General features: G+C 44.5%; 1 protein-coding gene across 3 annotated transcripts in view; it reads right to left on the bottom strand.

Annotated features, from left to right (window-relative positions):
* HR (HR lysine demethylase and nuclear receptor corepressor) overlaps nt 1-23,821 on the bottom strand; it is a 316,649-nt gene that overhangs the window by 182,218 nt on the left and 110,610 nt on the right. For all 3 annotated transcript variants that reach the window (XM_069213971.1, XM_069213973.1, XM_069213972.1), the window contains exons 3-4: nt 10,220-11,388; nt 5,275-6,328 (exon numbers count right to left, since the gene is read on the bottom strand). In XM_069213971.1, coding sequence (XP_069070072.1) covers nt 5,275-6,328; nt 10,220-11,353 — 2,188 coding nt within the window. In that variant the 5' untranslated portion in view covers nt 11,354-11,388. The remainder of the gene's footprint in view (nt 1-5,274; nt 6,329-10,219; nt 11,389-23,821) is intronic.

The raw sequence follows: 23,821 nt of genomic DNA, 5'->3' as shown, positions 1-23,821 counted from the left end.
TCTGTTCTCTCTAAATCCATCCATATATGTTTTGCAGAGATCTTCAAGGATCCTTCCTCCTGCTGGTCCTAGACGCTTATAGAGCTGCTTACCACATCAGCTCCAAGCAAATGATACCCATGTAAAGATCACAGAATGCAAGTTGGATCTGGGGGAAAGAATGCAAGTGGCAGACTGCTTGAACGTTTCCTAGCACTGAATACAATTAAAGTGACTTTGTCCCAGTGGACATAAGATGGGTCATACTCAGTGTGAAAGTGGAACTCCAATCTTTGTTATAGTTGCTGCCATTCTAGAAAGAGTCCAGATAGCGTGCAGACTTGGTGTACAGTTTGATTGTCACCTCTTCTTTAGTTTCCAAGTAAGCTCAACCACTAATAACAAATTCATCTAAAGGTGACAACCATAAAGTTTCTCTTCTTGCTCCACAAGCCTCAGAAAATTACCCCTTTCTGGTACTGATGATAACCAGACTTAACAACTACCACCCCATCCGTAAAAGGATTAAAAAATAAGAGGTCACTAACCTTCAAAAAGTCCATACCTATGCCACCCTCCTCCAACAGTGCAACAGTATCACACCCACCTTGTGAACTTCACATTGGCTACTAATCAAAGAAAGATCATAATTCAAGACCATCTGCCTCATTCATAGGACCGCCATAACTGCACCAAAGAACACCCCTAAAAAATGTTTCATCCTCACCCGCATCCAACCAACTGATGGTAGCCAATCAAAAACAACCAATCAAATGCAAAAAGGTATCAGTGTGTCAGGAGAAATGCACAGAACTTATCACTATGTAACTTCCTCCCTGCACAGCAGAGACAAGGGGAATTCTTATAGTTTCACAGTGGTCTGAAGACTCTTCCGTACTGACTGGCTTGTGACTAGGAAACACACTAGACACTGTGTGCACTGCTATTTGCTGTGGAACCAACTAGTCCAGCTCGGTATTACACATAGTAGCCCGGCCTATGCCTAAAGATTATCCTCCATAACCACTAGCGTGTGGGCTAGTGCATGACTCCGTGTATCTCATCCAACCACAGCTTTATCATCCTACCATTGACAAAGAGGTGGTCTCAAAGAATATATCCTGACCAGTGGCATAACAACGTCCCCGCAGCCCCCTAGCTCCGGAAGGGGGGAGGTTGGGGGGGGGGGGGGGGGTCAGCACAGGGCTAGGGCCTGTGAGCTTCTTCTGAATAAGTCTAAAGGGGAAGGGAGCCTCCAAGTACTCTGCGGAGGAGCTACTCAAGTTTCGTTACGTCACTGCTCCTGACGTTAACTGGACGTACCCGACTCCTTCTTAATTACCTCATTATGTCGTCCACATGAATGATGCAGCTTATTGCCTCTATGCTCTATTTTACAAGTATTTTGTTGAGCATATTCCCTTCCTATTCAAAATGCGAAGCAGTTAGAGGCGGCTATTAGCCGTGTGTATTGCTCCAGGGGAAAAAGCACACAATAATTGAATAAAATAAATATTGCTCAGCTTTCATCCCAGCTATTAACAGTACTTCTAGTAATGCCCACTCGTGTGTCCTGGAGTCGTTGCATGTCCGGTCTGAAGTAATTACAAATAATTCGGATTATTCAGATATTCAAGTGGAACAACAGGCAGCAATGGCGCGCTGATTGGTTCCCATGGTAACGGCGCTGGTGGTCGGGTACTCGCTGGAAAGTACGGAAGCTTTTTTAGTTTCTCTGCAGTACGAAAGCCTTTGGGAGGGACATTAACTGCTGTGTGGACTTGGCTCGGGTGTGCTCTCTGGTACAAGGGCACAACAAGAGGGCGGGAACATCTACCTTCCCTCGCAATGTGACATTCCGCCACCCACTCCTGCAACAGAACGTGTTTTTTTCTGTACAAATGAAGGGTACTTGTCAGAGACGTGTCGTTATGCTCTGGGACTGTGTATGTGCGCGCATGCGCGCAGCGCTGGCATGACCCAAGGAAAAGATATCTCTGTGACTGTTTTTAATCCCTCACGCCAGTCTTTCCTCTCCTTCCATTTTCTTTTCACTTACGGTAACAGGGGGTGTATCAAACTTGTTCATGTGGGACTCAGAGCGGCAAGACCCCTCCGGTCAAACCAGTGTACCAGTTGCAGGTATGGTTGTTTTCTATGAAGTTCTGATCCAGATGTGCTGTTTCAGATGGGAGATGATATCACACCCTGGCATCCCCTCGGAACCTTTGTGCTTGACTTGAAATTGTGACGGGATTCTTTGGACAAATGGCCCTACATAAGCCCGCTCCAACGTGCAATCTGGCAAGCCAAGAATAAGTGCTGGCGAGCCTCTTCGTAATTTGGTCACATGTAAAGTGCACCACTCCAAGTAGCACAAATACCCTTATACCTCTTTCCATGTGACTAACCAGCAGAACTGCCCAGGCACTATAACTGCACATCACCAGCATGAGTGGCCACCCACGGGAGAGAGGAGGAGCTCTGCCATCACAGTCACCAGCTAGGGATCATAGGATGTTGATATCAGGAAGCAGATGCAGAAAGGAGGGATTTCCTGCTCATGTGGTTTTGCAGGAGTGCTTGAATGTTGGTGGTTTTCCTAAATCGAAATTTGAGCAAGTCCTCAGGATAGGGGAACAGTGGGGACTCGGGGACTCTCAAAGGACCTCCTCCCATGAGGGTTGGTCTCTGCCTTCTTCCAAATGCACCACCTTCCTGGGCGAGGGCCCCTCGTTTCCTGTGGCCGAGTCCGTTTAAGGTACAAGCTGAGGAAACTACCTAACCAACCGGAATTGTAGAACAACTGAGACAACTCATCTCAAGAAATCTGTCAGACCCCTCTTTAAGGAGGGTCGGGGGAAGGGGGGGGGGCAAGCAAAAGTTACTGGGCCACAGCTGTTGGGACTGGGGTTGTTTGCCTCTGATGTCCTAGGCCCTAGGTCAACAAACTGGCACAAGTAGAACTTCAGCCCTTGACTTTCAATAGAGATGGCAAGCATTCATAGGCTTCTCAGGGAGGTTAATGTGGGGGTGCAATAGGATCAGCACTCAACAGACACCCATCAGTGTAATAACCTGATTTCTCATCCGAGAACAACAGTTGGGTCGTATCAGGCATTCTTACGGTCAGCATTTCGGCAGCCTTATAGGCACATAGAGAGAAGTGCCTCAGTAATGCAGCTCACTTCCAGTGGCGTATTCCAAGATGGCATACTTCTGTGCAACTGCCACGTGGCTGACCCAAAATACAAGTGCATTCTAGCTTGGGGCAAGTGCCACAGCCTGTAAACATCTTTTTCTTCAGTGACCCAGAGCCCTCACGCACACTTGGGGCAAGTGCCACGCCTGCAACACCAAAATAAATTAAGGCACATTTGGCGAGTCACAAATCAGCAATAGTCTCTTCTTCAGTGGCACAGACTATTTGGGCATGCTTCTGGGCATGTGCTTCGGCTGTGACAACAAAGTTGGAGCAGAAATCGCTCTGGAATAGTTCTATAGTACTGTGAATCTTCCTCAGTGGCAGTGGTGACAGGCTGTGAGTGTGGAACATGCCAATCATGCATCCATGAGTCTCTGTTAGACAGATCCACTGCACTGGGGTCAACTACTTTTGCCCATGCCAGTAGTCTGCTTCTCTTAAAGGATTGGATCGATCTTTCTCTCTTCCAGGCAGGTTCCTTTTGGCATTCCAGGATAAGAAACAGCTGTTCTACTAGGTCGGACTTCAGGTAATGTCCCTTAACCTCTGAGGAGCTGGGTGTTAAGCAGACTCTTCCTGGTTGAACAGTAGTTCACTGGGAACTCTGTGGAGCACCTCCTCCTCCGTCTAATGGAACATGGAACTGTAACAATAAGCAGGTCAACTGCTAACACCATTATGCAGGTAGAACAGACAGAGGATGTGTATTCACTCTCTTCACTTTCCGAACTAGCGCGGGTCTCTTCTTTCATGTGTCATTCGCAGGGTGATTTCCAGATTCAGCCTTTTCTAAGGTGATGCTTCTCATAGTAGGGTAGTCTCCAGGCTGGAGCACCCACAACCAAGTTACAAAGAGGTGTGAGCGTTCTGCACCTAGCGATCACAGCCACACCTGACAGTTATCAAGAAGAAAAACAAACTGCTGACCTCTTTCTGAAAGACCCTTCACACTCTGACAACAGCAACTTCAGTCCCACCCTTCACCCCTAACATCCATTGAAGCAGTATTCATGGAGGCTAAACAACAACTCTCTGCAGCAATATTACCTCACTGAATTTCTGAGGTGAGCTTTTCCCTCTCCTAATTTCAATGGCAAGGTCTCCTCCCTCCAGTCTCAGAAACGTCACCCATGCATTTCCACTCTGGGAAGGTATCCTTATCCCTATCTTCTGCACATGAGAAACTGGGGGCTTCCAAAATGGAAGCCATAGGTCTCCTTCATTCTGGTTCATCCAAGACATACACAACATACACACGGTGTAACACATAAACCACACATATATGTAAAAATGCATGTGCTTGGGATAATGGCACAGAGAACCGGGTTCATCTGTAGCAACAGAACTTTACACAAGCAGGTCAGTAGGCCACTGCTCCTGTGACACAGATAAAAAGGTTTGGTCACACTAGGATCACTACAGCACTGGGTATCATGGTATGCTGCCACCTCCCCGTTAGGTGCTTGAACCCAAGAGAGAAATGGGGATCCCCTGGTCCCCTGTCTCAGGACCGATCTAGGTCTGGACTCTTATCAAGGGACATGCCTAGGCCTTAGCACACATGCTAGATTAGAACGAGGCTTCAGTAGCAAATCAAAAACCCAGAACAGCAGATACTTGCATTTAAGCAATCAGGGCATGGAACTCGACTGTACACCATATAGGGCACATTCCTGTCCCAATAGTAGCTTTTAATAGTGGTTTGATACTTATGCCCTGACTTCCAAACATTTTGTATTGCATAAACTCTTTCGGCAGTGCCCAGTTAATGCTCGAGTACGAAAAAGATCTTTTTGTTGAAAACATTGTGATCTTTCCTATCTTTCTGATTCCACTAACTGACTTAGAAGAAACCAGGCTTCTGGCTCTGGTAGGTGGCGAGTTAGAGGGAAGGTATTGTGGCATGCACAGTGGACAAGAGTGCAAAGCACACCTGAGATGTATGTTTCTTGATTGTGGATGACACTGGGGCCGTAAGTGGGGTATCAAATGGACCATTTGGGTTAGCAAGGAGTTCACATGAAAGCAGATCAATTCCTCTTCTTTTTGTCTAATGTTATCCACCTGACCACCCCATCATCCCCTCTTACCTCTTGGTGCACAAGTGCCATCCCCCAGGTCTGCACTGCATTTTGGTTCAACAATGTCTTTGGGCTCTGCTCCTGACTCCTCAAGATCACCACCAGCTTGTGCTTCCCCTGGACGACTTCTCTTTGCTTCAGTGGGGGACCCTCTAGGCTCTTCTTCAGAGATGCAGTCACAAGGCCTCTTTGCTGCTTGTTGGAGGCCTCTCTCATCCACATTCTTGTCCATCTGATCTTCTTTCTGTGTTTTGCCACTCCGGAATCCCTGGTTGGTGGTGTGACCGCTGAACTGCTCTGAGTGCCTAGAAAGCCATGTTTGCTTCATCTTAGTGTGGTTTCGTGGAGGGTTGGCACATGCCACCAACTTTCCAGATTTGCTGCTGTGTCCTGACCTACTTCCTTCCTCCACAGGAGTCCTTGTGCTCATTGGGCCACAGGGTTCCCCATCCCTGCAGCTGCCTGGCACAGAGCGCCCAGTGTATTTGCCACTTCGCATTCCATGGTGCTCAGACGGGCCATCCCTTTGGCTATGATTTGGTAGGAGCATCGCACCTGGCCCACTGTGGGCAAATATGGTGGCACGGCGGCTTTCAACAGTCTCGTAGACCACTGGGAGCCGGTCTCCTGGTGCAGAACCAGATGTTATACTTTGGTTTGCCGATTGGGAACGCACATGTTCTTTGGATTCTGAAGAGACAGAGGCTGGCTCGTGGGGAGAACTGACCTGCAGCTCCGAGGAAGCCGGAACAGAGGTTTCCGACCCCACCAGGCTGTGCTCCATTAGATGCAGTGGCCTATAGCTTTGGGTATCGCTTCCAGCGGTCTTCGCTCGAGGTAGAGGAGTCCTGCTGTCTAAGTGGTGTGCCTCGCTTCTCCAGCTGGGCCCACGGGGATACTCCAAATAGGGCAGTGCCGCCATTTGGCCGTATTGGGGCAGCCGGTCCTCTTCAGATCCGGTGGTGTGGACAGTGCTACCCAACCCTGGGGCAGTCTTGACAGGTGAGAATCTGGGATCTTTAGCCGGAGGATGTAGCACACTCTCCCTCCTGTTGGAGCACTCCTGGGACAGGATTCAGAAAGACAAACAGGCAGTTAGTATGAGAGGGGAAATTAGTATGATGGTGAAGGGAGAAATGAAAGATCGAGGATGAAAGTCAATAGTGAAGGAAGAAAGAAATGTGGGAAGAATACATTCAGTTATAAGCAGGGATCAACAAAAAGAGGAAACATAAAAATAAGAGAAACAGGAGAAAAATCAAACTACTATATGAAGAAAACAATGAAACAGGATATAAAATAGAAATACCAGAAAGGAAGAGCTAATTTACGGAGTGAAAGAAGTACAAAAGAGGACAGGAAGAAAAAAGAGAAAATGTTATAAAGTTATATACACAATTTCTTCACACAACAAAAAGAAAGTTCTTTACCAAAAAAATCGAAATTTCTCTATTCTGCCCTTCTTAGGCCCTATATGTGTAGAATGCCATCTATATGTTTTTCAGTAAAGGTGTCTTACATTTTGACTTTTATTTTTCCCCACCACCTGGCATTTCCTCCCAGGTCTTTTTCTGGGAGATTGTTGTGGTAGTACTACTGTCTTAATAATGGACTCAACCAGTTTCTGTAAAATGTATCAAATGGCCAAGATTAAAATATTTGCACCATTGATAACCAGTTTTGCACCAGTAAGGTGCTGCAATTTGTAAAATGTATTCATGCACGCATCAGTCTATGAAGTTTATGGGCCTGATTCAGCAATATTTTGCAAGATCTTATGCCCTCATGTACCAATGCTTTTTCCCATAGCTACAGAATGGATAAAACCTTTTCATGCTTCAGGGCCTTGCTTTTGTAGTAACCTTAGCTTATTCTTGAGGTTCGTGGGTATGCAAGAAGTAAATTGGAATACTCCTTGTTTACCCCTGGAATTCAGGATTACACCAAAATCACTTTAAAAGTAGGGCAGCCTTGCTTATAGTAAAGTCCCTGTAAGTGAGGCCTCCCAGAATTGATCTGGTTAGTTAGACAAAATTGGAGCAAAAGTACTTGTCACTGGAGCAAAAATGTTCAGCACTCTGAGGGAGAAGCAGAAATTAGACCAAAAACTCTCTTGAAAGATGGAGGTGAGGCATCTAATCTGCGACAATTGCTGAAATCTGACCCACAAGAATTGTACAGATAGTGTGCGTTTGCCCTTCTCTGAGTGCTAGGGTTTTTTACGGCATGACCTGTATTTTAATGTCCGGCCCAGTACGAACATTTTGGAAAATTATCTGAAGCCATTCGTTTTGCTCCTTAATCAGTGCACACATTAAATAATAAATATAAGCAAAAAACACTTTAACGTGCTCTACAGCTGCTTTAATGATCCCTAACTTATAATTAAAGTAAACAAAGAAAGGCTATATTAAAAATGAATACAGATGATATTACATAAAGTTTTATTTAAGCACCATCGTGAGCCTTTGTGGAATCTGGGAAAAGTGGCAACCCTACTGAGTACCTGTGTGCTGTTATGCGACTGCCTGTGTGTACAAATGCGCTGTGACTGTGGTGGTCAGCACCTGCTGTCCATGACGTTAGCCTGGAGAACAGAGGTCTTCAAACTGTAGGAGGAGCCCCACTATGGTGTTGTGACTGTGACTGCATATCCAGTGGGAGTGAATGTATCAGCATAGAGTCGTGACCATGGTCCAGAGGAGAAGCACTCTGCCAGTGGCTCAAAAAGAAGGCCTGGAAACACAACTTGCATGTTAGACACGTTTCCAATGTGTATTTATTTAAAAGTTTTAAGGGAAAGGGAATGGAAATGTATATAAGTAGAAGGGTGCTTATTGGCTGTCAATCAGAAGCAGAGGGTCTGCACCCCTGGAGCCTCGGTGCAACGGCCTAGGAGAGAAATGAAGGGGCGATATGCGTGGGATCTTTTTTAGGTCTTCCTCTAGCCTAGATCTTTCAATGTTATTTTTTCAAATAGAGCCTGGAGGCCTGGTCCAGATGCTTAACCTCTGTCTTATTCGTTAGACGCTATGGGGGTCATTCTGACCCTGGCGGTCCATGACCGCCATGGCGGAGGGCGGCGGAAGCACCACCAACAGGCTGGCGGTGCTTCCTGGGCGATTCTGACCGCGGCGGTAAAGCCGCGGTCAGAAAAGGGGAGCCGGCGGTTTTCCGCCGGTTTCCCGCTGGCCCAGGGTATCCGCCATGGCGGCGCTGCTTGCAGCACCGCCATGGTGATTCCGACCGCCTTCCCGCCAGCCTGGTTCTGGCGGTGTCCACCGCCAGAACCAGGATGGCGGGTACGGGTGCCGTGGGGCCCCTGGGGGCCCCTGCACTGCCCATGCCGCTGGCATGGGCAGTGCAGGGGCCCCCTAACAGGGCCCCACAAAGATTTTCACTGTCTGCTTTGCAGACAGTGAAAATCGCGACGGGTGCCACTGCACCCATCGCACCCCTGCAACTCCGCCGGCTCTATTCGGAGCCGGCTTCATTGTTGTAGGGGCTTTCCCGCTGGGCCGGCCGGCGGTCTTCTGGCGGTTGCCCGCCGGCCCCGCGGGAAAGCCAGAATGGCCGCTGCGGTCTTTCGGCGGGAACCGCTTGGCGGGCGGCGACCGCCGACCGCCGCGGTCAGAATGACCGCCTATGCCTCCATCCTCAACCAAGCCCAGGGCAGGCTCACATTCGTGTTTAGCGTCACCTTTAGAGGTGAGTGGTCGCTAATTCCATGGGCCAAATACTCTACTTATACGAATCTGGGTAGTGTGTTATTAGTTGTAAAGAAAGTAGTCCAGCCTAAAGTGAACATCATGGCCCCCCGAGTAGAAGGAATTCCCCTCTCTTCTCCATGTACAGCCCTTCATAGATCACACAGCCTCAACGCCTGAGTAAAACTCTCCAGTTGCTCTCTTGTCGCTTCCACGTCTGCTTTCAAGCTGGCTCTGTCCAGGTGTGTATCTAGTACCAGGTTAAAGTCCCCTCCCACAGTCATGTGAGCCTATGAGGCTCTTGCCATTGTCACCCACTGTTTGAAGTGTTACCCGCTGAAGCCCGGGAGACACACAGACATTAACTAGTAATAAAGATTCACTTCCATGTTCTCCCAGTAAGATCTTTCAATATTAATAACGAGGTAAATAATTTGTTCATCCATTAATCTGTTATTGTGTCATTAATATTTTCTTCTGCCTAATACAGCATACAGCATGGGTCACCCCACTTCAGCCATTGCTAACTTACAGAGAGTGACGACATTCTGCTATTTCACAAACAACACGTCTGCCATTTCTTTTTATATTGGTGACAGCCCAGCAGTTCTCCCAACAATTGAGGTTATTCAGAAAGCATGGTCAGGGCCAGACTGGGAACCCAAAGCAGCCTAGGTAATTTTGTAAGACCCAAATTCAAAATCATTTGCTGGGGTTGCTCGAGCTCTAAAAAAAAATAATGTTTGAAGACCTCTGGTGTAGTAGTTTGGTGGTTGCTTGTATAAATGCCCTCCGGTCTTGCTTATGTGAGCCTGCTTCTTCGACTGACAGTCACTGTTGTGTATGCTACAAGGTACTGTCAGCGTGCTGCTCTTTGACACTGTGTGCAATGACACGAAAGCTGTCTCTTTGGGTTCCCCTGTGAATTTAATGCTCCATGACTGTTACTGGGGCTGCTCAGCTGCTGCTTGTTTTTTTATGCAGCAGGTCTATGACTGCTTACTTGCAAGTGCTCTTTTGATATTTGATTTAGGTTGCTTCTCTGATTTCGTGTGTAACTGCTGCTTTCAAATAGACCAATAGGGGTTCATTACTGACTAGCGCATAACTAAGCTCTTGTAGCTGAGTATATGTGGTGTGTACAGAGGGACATCACATACCACTTCACCTGTCTCGCTGCATGTATGACTATTAACAGATAGAAAAATGCCTTTGCCACTTATCCCTAGTACTCTCTTTAACCATACCTTCCTCCTGGCAGAGAGGACGTTCTCCGGAGCAGGCTGGACACTGGCTCTGTGATGGGGTCTTATGTGGTTTATAGGGTGGCTCCAAGCTGGTGGGTAGAGCCCTAGGTGCCAGTTAGCTGACACAAAATGAGAATCCTCCAAGACGGGTGGGCAGCTCCCAAGAGAGGAACGGGGTATTGAGCCTGGGCTTCCAGAGTAGGGTGCCTCCTCGAGACCACTCATTGAATCCAGCGTGGGTCCAAACAATGGGTGCCCTTCGAAAAGTTTGACCCCAGTGATAAGGTGGCAGTGGGCGCTTAGTCGACGCAGAGCTTCATGTGTTCTGGTATCCTCCTGCGGTGGGTGGACACCAGGAAGAGTTCCCACTGTTGGGGCTCTCGTGGGCTTCTCTGCCATGAGCATGCCCTTGGTCTCCAAGCCACCAACTGGAAAAGGGTATATGTATGGATGGGCATAGGAAGAGGCCTGACTGCCTGCCAGGGTCTCTGCCCAAGTGGGTGCCTGTCCTGCCAGTCTCCCTAGCCAATCCCTCATCCCTTCCCCATTCCTGGGAGCACAAGGTGTGTCTGCAGAGTTGTGACCGCGTTCCTTTGAGACGTTCCTCCTCTTCCTGTAGGTAGGCACAGGAAAAGCTTCTAATCTTGAGGGGCTCTCTTCCTCCCTCCTTGGAAAGGCTGCATGCTCCTGAGTGGAAGGAGATGTTCTGTTCACCCTTGTCTCATGACAGGGATCTCCTGTGGCACAAAAAGCCTGGAACTTGTGCAGTGGGGACTCAGCCTGCTTCACAGATACCTGTCCTGCAGAGCCATCTTCTCGGTCAGTGTCATTTTCAGAAGTGTCCGCCTCCTTGGAATCACCATTTCCTGAATAGCCACTTTCACTTGCAGCACAATACCTTGGGTAGTCCTTTGAGCTGGCATCACAGTTTCCTGGATGGTCCCTCGCACCTCCATTTCCTGAACGGCTACTCTCACCTACTTCAGTATTTCCTTGGTGAATCCCATGCCTGGCATTGTCATTTGAAGGCTGCTGGACACCCCTCCTTTCTTCACCAGTTGCTCTGCCAGGTCCAGAAGGCTCCCCTTGTACCCGTCTCCTCTTTGGTGATGTCTGCTGGCCCTCCAAGTCCATCTCTTCCTCCTCCTCATGAGCAACTGGTGGGTTACCTGATGAAGAGAAACAAAGGGTCGTCATTTACAGATCAGCGTGAGGGAGGAATGGTATATACTACAAATAATAGTCATATGGTGCTCTATGAACAGTAACAAACAAGCTAGTGTTGTGTGTGATATTTGTTCTCATCACATATCCATGTTGCTTTATCCAAATTACCAAGTAGACCTGCTTGTACATTGACACGTGAAGTCAATACCAGTCATGGTGCTATTCCAGCATTCCTAGAAGACCGCACTTAAAATAAACTTTCTAATAAAGGAGAAATGGTGTTATGATCCCTAACGCATGTGTGTGACGCTGGCCTCCGTGACTCCTGGCTGAGTACAATGGACATCTCACCCCATGGTCACCAGTGCCACTGCAATAATTATTGCTAGTCCCATGGAACTGACCGTTGTTTGCAACAGATGGAAGGGTATAGTCACAACAAACAGCTTAAGTTTACTAACTCCATCTCTTTTTTTATAACGTGTGAGACAGTGCTGGTTGCCTTTGGGAACTATTACTTCTAAAGAAGAATGATTTAGACATCAGACGATTCATTTGGATTCTTACTGTAAATCACTCCAAATGTTGTTTATCATACCCCGTAGTAAATAAACACTTTTAAGGCCTTAAAATGAGCAAACAGGCCATTTTCATAGACTTTTACTAAAACTCAAAATCTTGTGTTTTGGCATATTGGAGCTTCTATAGGACTCTAAACACGCTTATTTTAGCTGCCGCAGTGATCATCCGCGTCCAAAACCATAAACAGTCAAAAGATGCAGCATTTGGAATGTAACTATGTTTGACATTTTTGCGGCATTTTTTAATGTCGGCGGTCAGCGATTTTCATCAAAAATCGGATATGATTTTGCTTAAACAAAAAACTACTCCATGTGGTGTTTATATCACATCCTGTAGTGAATAAACACTTGAAAACGAAGGCCACAGCTTTTTCCAAATAAATATGGATTTACCTCACTTCCCACACTATCCACTAATCCACTAACTGCATCATAATTTGCAGATTAGAAAAAATGGGTTTCTAACTCAAATGGATCAAAAGTTACTGAAGAAAAGCCACCAGTTATATCACACAGTGGCAGCCCCTTTTCAAAGGATATCGTTTAGTTATTGATTGTAGTAGTCAGAGTTGAACTGGAACTAAGGCGGCGAACAAATCCCCATACAATATTAACATGTAATAAATTGAGGAATTAGTGAAATTATACTGCCACAGGATGGTTTGCATTATGCGGCACAGTTTACCATTTTTGCTGTATGATTAGTTAGCCTGCCGCGTACTTTGGCCCTCCATTACCACACACTATGTGGCCGACTGTAAGTGGGGTTGTTCTTTCTAAGATCTTGGAAAGTTCATATTTTGTACTAAAGTGATGCCTGTCTGTCGGCAATATTACTGTTGACTGATTCTAGTGTAGTGCATTGGTGTTTGAGTGTATCTGAGCATGTGTGTACAGCCGATCATGGCTGGGAAAAATAGAGATGAGGACCAATTATGAGTATGCTTCCTCACTCCTGAATTGGAGCATACACAGCCCCTGTGAAGGCATAGCAAAAGCAGGCGTTTCCCACACCCCGGTTCCATGCTGATGTGTGAACAGAAACTCGGCAGTATTGTAGGTAGCGTTTTTAAAGATTTGGGTGGGGTGAGGCCATGGAAAAGTCATTTTAGGTGCCACAAACCTATTCACAAGCACCATGGAAATACTCTGAGTTGAATCGCATAACGACACATGGTACAAACTCTATGGTGAGGGACTATACAGCCAAACCAGGAGCAAGTGGCAGTGATCACAGAACTTTCTCACTTTTTGGATGACCACAAGTAATAAATTGGGAAATTAAGGTTGGACAAATCCACACACTCCTTTAAATCAAATGCAGAAAAAGACAAATGTGAAACACATAAAAAACGAAAATCAGGGTCTGAAGAAGCCATGAATTTGTCTAATATGGCACCATCCAGTTATGGCCAATGTCCATACAGTGGATGTGCAACAACAGCTCACGCAATATGCAGAGAAATGCAAAAAGTTGATGGGATGGGTTGCTTCAATGCATTTCATCCACAGCTAGATACTCTGGTCGGCACCGCAGTCCATCATTGGCTTGCTCTCTGTGACATACATACACGGAAGAACAATATACATATATGTTTTGCTCAGTTCCAAAAGTGACTAGCAAGACAGTATGCATCTCTTAGATGAGGCCCAAAAAGGTCGAAAAGTGGCTGCGATTGCTTGTGCTTCCGTACAGGGGGACGCAAACTAGCAGTTCAGACTAGAAAGTCCTTTTCAAAATGGCTCCTATGTTGATTGCCTCATCATTTTGAAAATTCGTTCTTCGTATATAATTCTTGTATGTTGCAACCCTTACGAAACGAAGACTTAGTTACGTATTTGCGTACAATTATTAAGGAAGCAGAAGGGCAGGATTATGCGGACAAGAGTCATTGAGATACATGAATATGTTTGAACAGCATTAACGTGTTCGAGATGCACGGTATAAAAACAACATAGCCCACCTTAACTGATGCATTTGGCATCTTTCATGTTTTTGTGCCGAACAAAACCAAAATTTTCTTTCGAATGAAGTTTTTCTTGGCATTTGTAAAATATTCTTTATTAACTCTGGACGGCATTCTTGGCTCATAGAGAAACACATACTTCAGCAACAAAACTTTTATTTTAGTATGAGTTTGTGTCTGCTTTTGTGAGTGTTTCTGATCACATGTATTATAATAAAGTATATTTTAGTGATTTGGGTTACCTACTTGTGAACCAACATATACAGCAAATAACCTGTAAAGAATAGACAATCGTAATGTCACCTCTGTTTCCTGCAATTGCTATAATATTCTAATTATATTTTACAATGCCTAACAGACATTGCACCTCATCAACACCTTAGTGTTGACAGACGTGCTCTTTCCATTACATATTACTTGTTACATCAGAGGTTTACATTTCTGCCAGTTTTAATTTACTTATTTTTTTAATGTGGATTGAATTATTTTATTGTGATGATTTTCACTAATGAATAATAAGTAACATGTATACCAGTTGAAAAATGTTTATACAAGTAAAATTGTGTGTTTGTGGCTCTTGCATGGAGAAGCAAGTTATAGAGTTTGGGCTGTGTTTTATTTTTGGCAGCCATGCCTAAACGGCGAACTCCGGGAGCCATTTTGTTCATAAGCATTGTCACACAAAGGTTGAGAAAAAGTAACAATAGAGTACACATGGATGCATTGGAAGGAATATGACATAAAACTGGGAGCAATTACTGTGGCTAAAAGACTGCGGGGAGACAGGACAGGTGTTTTAATGAGCCTTATAAGGACAACAAGGCAGAGGTAATGTTCAAAGTCATTCAAAGCGTACATTTTACAAGAAATAATTGACCGAGGCACCACAGCCCATCCGGTGGTTATATGTTCTTAATAGACCTGGGTGATATGATAAAACGATTGGGAATTCATGCTTTAAGTGAAATAAGGGTTACTTAAATATATCCCAGACAAAAATAGTTAAATCCCCTAATTGCTGAAAAAGGCGTAGATGCTCTTAAAGATATGTACTGACATTGCTAAAAATTAAATATAGTAAGTATAAGGATATTTGTAACACACATTATTCTGACACAAAGCCTTATTCAAAGCCTATAAGACAGGATACCATGTCATAAATGTGACAGATGTCTCATCCGCTGTATTACAAGAGCATTATTTCCTGTAGTGCCTGTAATACAGCGAACAGGATATCTACTACTTTAGTGATGGAGTAACCCATCTATCAAACTCTAAATAAGAACCCTAACCTCTAAGTGCTGTCACAACACATTAGAGTGCCTTAGAAGCAAGATCTTATAAGGACATGTGCATTAAATTATGTGCTCCCTATAAGCACCCAATTCTAACAGCAGAATGGAGCAGCGAAACACAAAGTCAATTTGCTTGTGTACCAAAAAGGACAGTATTTTTGAAATGGGAACAGAACAAAGGTCTCATTTGGATTAAGGAGCAATTGGAACATGCTCCAGAGTGGATCCTAATGTGGAGTGTAAGAAATCGTAAAATTTCAGAAAAAATGATTGCTGGTGTCTTGCATTCAAAAGTGACATGAGATGCAGACAGGAGAGTGGTTCCAAGAGCTGCACTTTTGCTGCAAGACATTTTCTGCTCGAACTAGCCTCCTGTGTCCTAAAAGCCTGTGAAATTACCTGCCTGTTAAATCTCCTGGAATTTCGTGAAATTGTGAAATATGAAACTATTGGTTTTCATGAGATTTTACAGTTACTTAAAAAAACTGCATTGGCTTACAACACTGATGTTGTCAGTCTTAGGCCCTCATGATGACTCTGGCGGTCCGAAGACCGCCAGGGCCGATGTGGCGGTTACCGCCGACGGGGCAGCAGTGAATACCGCCAAATTCCTAATATGGCGGCTTGGCCAAAGCGAAACCTCCACCTTACCATGTTTCGCTGGGCTGGAGATGAGCACCTCCAGCATGGCAGATGGCGTGATACCACTAGTGGTATCATGAGGCGGGAGACCACCAGCATTTTTCTGGCGGTCGCACCACTAGAAAAAGCTGGCGGTCTTGCACCCTGGCGACAGGAATGAGCATTCCTGTCGCCAAGATACACTCGTACACACGTTTACATTCCTGCACACATGCACTCACACACTTCTGCATACAAACACCCCCCAATCACCCACGCAAACGCGACATACACACCCATTCACACTGACAAACATACACAAACACCACACTCACGCACGAATTCACTCACCCCTCCCCCATGTGCATACATACATTCACATCCCCCTGCACTGCATACACGCACTCACCCGCTCTCCCCCATCTACTCTCACACTCACCTCCCTCCCCGTCAACACACAATCACTCACACACGCAGACACGCACCCACAAACACTCCCCCCGCATTCACAACATTCATGCACACACTTACACACACACACACATACCATGTCAGACGATCCACATACCTAATTTATCGTGGCTGGCGTCCGGGAGGGGACAGGTCCTGGCGCTTGCACAACTAGCAGCGCATCACCATCTGGACACAGCCACACCGTATTATAGATTGTTATACGGTGTGCAGTCTCTTTTTGGCGTGGCGGTAATGCCTCTGCAACGCCGACTGCCAGCAGGACTGGTCTAGGAATTTCACCTAATTTCGGGCAGAAGTCAGAGATCATTTGTATTAAGACCGCAGGCACTGGTGGTATTTTGGCGCCCGCGGCTTCGGCGGTCTTTGAAAAAGACTGCCCAGGTCATCATGAGAGCCTAAATCTGGAACAAACACCCTACGAGGAAACTACTGGTCATGTATGCTACTGGACTGCAGACACTAATTTATGCTGTAGGCGATAGCCACTAGGTCACTGAAAAGATCCCCTAGAACAGTGCACTTGAGACATCCCAAAGTGCTGTTGGGAGTTCACGTGAGCAGCCACCGAACCAGAACGCTGAGACTTGTTCGTTCAGTTCCCAAGTGACACTGAAAATCAATAAAGTTTTTTCCAAATCATCTTAGCTCAGTGTTCTTTTAAGATGGAAAACTGTGCATCATTGCAATATGTGAATTATTAAATATCAGCACCTGAATACCACTGGTTTAGGCATTCAACGTTTGGATTTAGAATGTGATAAGCTAAAAGGAAGTAATGAATATCTGTTACTTTCAAAAGTTCTCTTTATATCCATAACTTCCTCCTATTCCCAAAGCCTCAGAGTGATATTAGCACTCTTACTCATAATGTTTACGGTCTCACATACTGGATTAATGGTAAAACTAAAAGCAAAGCAGATTGTAATTCTTTTAGCATACCACCCCTCCATCTATAACAGCTTTAGTTTTATCGCAGTGTATTATTGTAACACAAGAAAGAGGACTACTTTTCCTGCGGCGCAGTGCTTGCCTACATTTCTTTGAAGTCTCCACCAAGCACCATCACAATGCTTTGGCCTGCTGACAATAGCATTATATAACAATTGCAAAACAGATTAGAAAGTGTGCTGTTAATTGTCTCAATGGGCCTCTGCACAAAAAGGGTTGAAGATCACTGTCTGGGGTCCCTTTGACAACTTCAGCATTTATCACTAAATTGATAAAAAAAAGTCATTTTATGGAGTCTAGACATAATCCAGCAGTGCTCCTGTAGGCTATACATAACCATTAGTACTCAAATGTGTTACAATTTATTCAAATGAAATGCAATAGGTGTACATTTAACTATGTGGAAAGATAGCACAAAAAGTGCAACTGTAAACATTTTTTGCTTCTCCAGAAAGAATTTTGTTTTTCCACTGCACCACTATTGAATAAAGGGGTTTCCCTGTCCCTATCCAACCCTGAAACTCACTTACATTTGCCCTTAACAGCAGTAAGTTTGCTAATTTCCAAGGATGCAAAAAGATGGCAAATAATTTAAAAACTGCAAGTTTGTGAAGCCTCCCAGAAAGAATTATAAAACTCTAGAACAGGTCGGTTGACAGAATTCATATGAGAAAAAAATCATTTGTGAAGGGTTAAATCCCACAATTTCAACACTATTTACCAACGTAAATTACATTTATTGTGCGCTTTAGGTAAATGTGGATGCACCGCAAGTTTGAAAAATCAGGCCCTCTGTATTTAAAGTCCTTATACTAGGGATAAGGTGTCAAGTTGCCAGTCTCACCTCCCAATACAAAGACCCTTTCAAACCAGTGCTTAATTTTATGTCAAGACCGGAGGCTCCTATTACGCATTCTTATCTTGCTTTAATTAATACAGCAGCAGTCAAGAACTACAAATCCCAAAGGACTTAGTGACAAGCTAGCCAATGGGAAGAAAAAACGTAAGAACAATAAGCACCAATAGGGTAACAGCTGACACTATAGAGTACACACTTGACTCTTAGCAGCCCTCTTTTCTTGCTGCTCGCAATCAAGATAAGTACTTTTTTACTGTTTTCTCAGAAGCTTTATTTACTGTATATTATGTGTGTGCATATGTGATTTGTTTTTACTTTCAGTTCGGAATGTTCTGTTCCGCTTTCTCAGTTCGCACTCCGTGTGTTTATATCTCGAGCCTCCAGCTCCTCCGCCCCCCCTTCTTCTTTCCCTCAAGCGTCTTTCCCTCATGCGCGTGTTAACGGTTCTCACCGTCGCGCTACCTTACCGTTTGGGGTCTTCTCCTCATGCCTTATGTTGCGCGGTCCAGCAATTCGGACTCGCTATTTTCTGCCGGGTTCTTCGTCTCAGGAATGACAAAACTCAATCTGCCTAGGACCGCCCTAACACGCCCATTCTTCTCAAAGGGGCGCAGTTCCAATTTTCCTTTCCGCTTCAGACGGACAACATTCTACCAGTGCACACGCCTCAGGAGAGTGTCTATTTGTTTTTTCCTGCCCATTTTCACTCCCACTTTTCTTAACCCTTTTTCTACTGGTTTTTCCTTTCTACCTTTCAGTTTTTTTCTATTTAACAATGGAGATAGACAGTACTCCTTTAATCCCTGATAATAATGATGATGGGGAAGCTTTTAATCAGAATTTGACTGAACTTATTCAGTCCTCTGTACAACAAGCTTTACAAGCTTCTATGGAAAAAATGTCAAAGAATATTGAGAATTCCGTAAGGAATATGATGTCCAATACCTTACTGGCCCATTCTGCAGGGGAAAACAGAAAACACAAATTGTCTCCTATTATTAAAAAGAAGTCTTATAGTGGCGCACAACTGATGAGTGAGGTTTCCTCACAACAGATTGAGGATTTAATTCCTTCCATGCCTCTACAAAAGGAGGGGAATAACTCCACTAATGTAAATAGTTCAATTTTGCAGAAAGATCATAATCTCAAAGATATTGGACACTGATGATGATTTGGATGATTTGGTCCAATCTGATGCCCCTGGCAACACTTCCTCTCCTCCTCCTCCCAAGAAAATAACATTATCCAGTTCTAATTCCCACTCTATTTTGGATACCGAGGGAATTCTCATGTTTGATCCTACTCTGATACATTATTCCAATTCAACTGAATGGCTACCTGCTTCCCACGTTGGAAACAGTTACATTTCTTCACGTCTTCGTCTCCCCTTGGACAAACAAACACAAGCAAAGTTAAAATCTGAATGTCCCAGACCTTCCTTACTGTCTCACATCACTTCTACCCCTTCCATCGATCAATCCTTGATTACCTTTTTTTATGAAATTTGGAAAAGACCCTCGCAAGGGGGTAGATAAAGCTTGGACAACTTGCCAGGACAAGTTACTGGATGTGGTTGGGCCTCTCGCACGTATATTTGACCTTGCCGAAACGGCCGGACTAGACAATTCAGATATTAACCCTGCAGACCTTTCTCTCTGGGTTCAAAGGGCTTTTTGCCTCCTGGGCAATGCAAATTCGGCTATCATTCACGAAAGAAGGAAAGGGTTACTCCTAAAACTAGACCCCCAAGATCGCAAATCTTGCTACCCTTGATCCTGGAATACAAGCAGAAGGCCAACTTTTCAGCAATTCTTTTATTAAGGATCTTAGTCGTTACGTTACCACTTTGTCGTCTATTGACAAGGCTCAACAGTCTCTGAAGAAAGTATTTAACCATTGTGTTTTTGCACGGGCCGGTAGAGGAAGGAGCCGCTTTACCGACCCTTCCTACCGTAACCAAGGTTCAAGAGACTCCTTCAACTCTTCCTTCACCTCTTCCTACAAAGTCCAGGATTACGAGCCCCAGTTCTACCCACAGAGGTCTAGAGGTTTCCGCGGCTGTGGACAACGATACGTCAAGACAAATAATTCCTAAGGTAAGCCAGTATTGTGGCCTTGCCGTGGATGGGCGTCTTCGTTTGTTTCTCCCAAAATGGTGTTCAATTACAAAAGACCCCTTGGTATTGAATACAGTTCAGGGTTATTCCATAGAATCCTACTCCCTTCCGTCCCAAAATGTTCTTCCTCCTCCTCCAAAATTTTGTATGGAAATGACCAATCTAATTTCCACAGAAATTCAAGTTCTTTTGCAGAAAAATGCTATTCAACTTTCCCTTCCCAATCCCACGGGGTTTATGAGCTCTCTCTTCCTTGTTCAAAAGAAAAACAAGAAGTTAAGACCTGTAATCAACCTCAAATCATTCAACCAATTTGTAGTATATTGCCATTTCAAAATGGAGACCATAATCCATCTCAGGGATATTTTACTTCTGTACGATTGGCTAGTAAGACTAGATTTACAAGATGCTTATCTTACGATTTCCATTCATCCTTCACACAGGAAATTTCTACAATTCCAATGGCAGTTGAAAACTTATCAGTTTTCTTCCCTTCCTTTCGGTGTTTCCTCAAAACAATAATGAAACCAATTGTCACCTATCTCAGATCTCTAGGTATCAGACGTATAATCTATCTGGACGATATCCTTCTTATGAACCAGAATGTCCAAATCCTTTACTCTCATCTCCAGCTCACGTGCTCTCTTCTTTCGGAGCTAGGTTTTCTAATAAACCCGGAAAAGTCAGTAATGATCCCTTCCCAACGAATAGAGTTTTTAGGCTTCCTAATAGATTCCTCCTCGGCCACCCTTCACCTTCCGCCATCAAAGGTAACCTCAATCAAAAAATAACTTCTTCACACTCTTCTCAAAGACCAGATCTCCCTCAGATCATTGGCAAGGATAGTAGGACTCCTTTCTTCCTCTATCCAAGCCATTTTTCTAGGTCCTCTTCATTATCGAGTCCTACAATGTTTGAAAATCCTACATCTCCACAAAGGCCTTGCCTTCTCCAATCTGATAAAATTAGACACAGACTCTTGTCTAGAAATTCAATGGTGGATACACCATTTAGACGCCTGGAACTGCAGAACCATCTTCCCCTCAACGCCCGATCTTGTGTTAGAATCAGATGCAAGCCTAACAGGCTGGGGCGCTCGTTGTGGTCCAATATCGACTGGCGGTACATGGTCTCCAGAGGAGTCCAAATTGCACATAAATTGTTAAGAGATGCTTGCAGGCTCCTTTGCGATCAAAAGTCTAGCAAAGCACAAAGTGCAATGTTCCATTCTTCTTCGTATGGACAATGTATCCACAGTTCGGTACATAAATCATCTCAGAGGAACCAAATCAAAACCTTTAGTCCAACTAGCAAAAAGCCTTTGGGAATTTTGTCTATCCCACAACGTTTCTCTTCAAGCCGAATACCTCCCAGGTTCCCAGAATTCCATAGCAGACTGGCATTCCCGTCACCTCAAAGATTCCAGTGACTGGAAACTCCATCCCTCCATTTTCCATCTCCTCTCGCACAAATGGGGTCTGTTCTACACAGACCTCTTTACATCCGATCTCAACTTGCAATTGCCGCGTTTCTTCAGCTGGCATCCAGATCCTTGGGCCGTGGCAACAGATGCTTTCCTACAAGATTGGTCTCCGACAATCAACTATCCCTTTCCTCCATTCATCTTAATCAACAGAGTATTAGCCCTAGTCAGATGCCAGAAAGCATCCTTGATCCTAGTGACTTCTTTTTGGCAGTCTCAAGTTTGGTTTCCCCCTCTCCTCAAACTATCAACAGATTTTCCAGTTCTTCTTCCTTCTTTCCCATCTCTTCTCCTGAATCCAGCAGGGTTCCCACACAATCTGGTTCTATCCAATTCTCTAACGCTCTAGGCTTGGAGGTTCTCAGGTCTCCCCAACAAGCCTCTCTTATTTCGACAGAGGCTTCAGAATTCATTAACAACGCCTGGGCTCCGGGAACAAGAAAAGCCTATAAATCAGCTTGGTCTCTATAACCAAGCTGGTGTGTGGGAAAATGTATCAATACCTTTTCAACAAATATAAATCTAATCATTAACTTCTTGGCCGCAGAAGCCAGTTCAGGTAAGTCATAAATGACTGTAAATCTCTACAGATCAGCCATTTCCATGCACCACCAATATATCAATTGCAAACCCATCGGTGAACATCCATTAGTCTGCCGTCTATTGAATGGAGTAAAACTTTCCAAACCTCCTTCCTCCAAATACACACACCTGTGGGAGTGTTGAACTTCTTTATTTCATGGCCCGATAACGTAGGCCTTTCTTTAAAAATGCTTTCAGCAAAGTTAACCATGTTATTGTGTCTTATTTCTATTAAACGTGTGTCTGATGAAAAATCTCTTGAGGTTTCTTCTCGCCAATTTACTGCTACAGGAGTGTTATTTCATATTCGCAAACGCACAAAAACGAATCTACATACAGTTTTTTATCTTTTCTTTCCTGATCAACCCAAACTCTGTGTAGGTCTGTATTGAAAGGAATATGAGAATTGTACGCTCAACCTAAGAATGTCCTCTAATCACCAATTACTCATTTCATTCTGTAAACCCCATAAACCAGCTTCCTCCGCTAGGCTTGCCCATTGGGTTAAATTGGTAATGTCCCTAGCAGGGATTGACACTTCCACCTTTGGAGCCCATTCTTCCAGGGGTGCCATGGCATCTAAAGCCTTTTCAGGAGGCTCCTCCTTGAGGACATTCTAAGGTCGGCTGACTGGTCTAATGACAATGTTTTCAGAACCTTTTATTGTAAACCTATTCAAACTGCAGCTTCATTGGTAGTTGATATGCTTTAAACTAGCATAATAGGAGCCTCCGTCTTGACATAAAATGTAGATTTTCCTAGTAATTTATGAAGGAAAGTCTTAATTTTATTAAAGACACGGAGGAGAGTATTAGCCCACCGCATTTACCATTAACATGTTTGCTTTCCCTCCCTATTAGCGAATCTAGCATTACCGCCTTCCACATCATGATGACTGCGGACGGTCTTCCACCTTCCACCTTCGGAATTCCAGGTTTTTTTACCTTCAAGACTCCCAAGTTTCTCTACGACTTCAATGGATTATCTCCTGTTGCCAAGAAGTTTTGTCATCTGTACTGGCAATCGCTATTTTGGGTTCTTTGTTACCTTTGTTTTATGATACTAGTTGACTTTCTCGCACAAAAAAAGAGGGCTGCTTGCAGTCAAGTGTGTACTCTATAGAGTCAGCTGTTACCCTATCGGTGCTTATTGTTGTTACGTTTTTTTCTTCCCATTGGCTAGCTTGTTGCTAAGTCCATTGGGGTTTGTAGTTCTTGACTGCTGCTATATTAATTAAAGCAATATAAGAATGCATAATGCTCGCCTCCGTGTCTGTAATAAAATTAAGACTTTCCTTCATAAATTACTAGGAAAATCTACATTTGTAAGAAAAATAAATAAAAGTGTGGTCCTACAAATTACAGAGGCCGGCCATTCTTTCTTTACTTTGTGATCTAGAGCTGCACCACAACTACCAGCTGGAGCCCTCGACCACTGCTGATAGTTGCCAACAGGTATCCCATTAGCTCACCACGCACACTGCATAGGTCAGTGAAAGCAGATATTCT

Source organism: Pleurodeles waltl, chromosome 11 (genome assembly GCF_031143425.1).
Source record: "Pleurodeles waltl isolate 20211129_DDA chromosome 11, aPleWal1.hap1.20221129, whole genome shotgun sequence".
NCBI classification, from domain to species: Eukaryota; Metazoa; Chordata; class Amphibia; order Caudata; family Salamandridae; genus Pleurodeles; species Pleurodeles waltl.
Note: the sequence above shows the minus strand (reverse complement) of the source record. Positions and strands in the feature narration are given on the sequence as shown.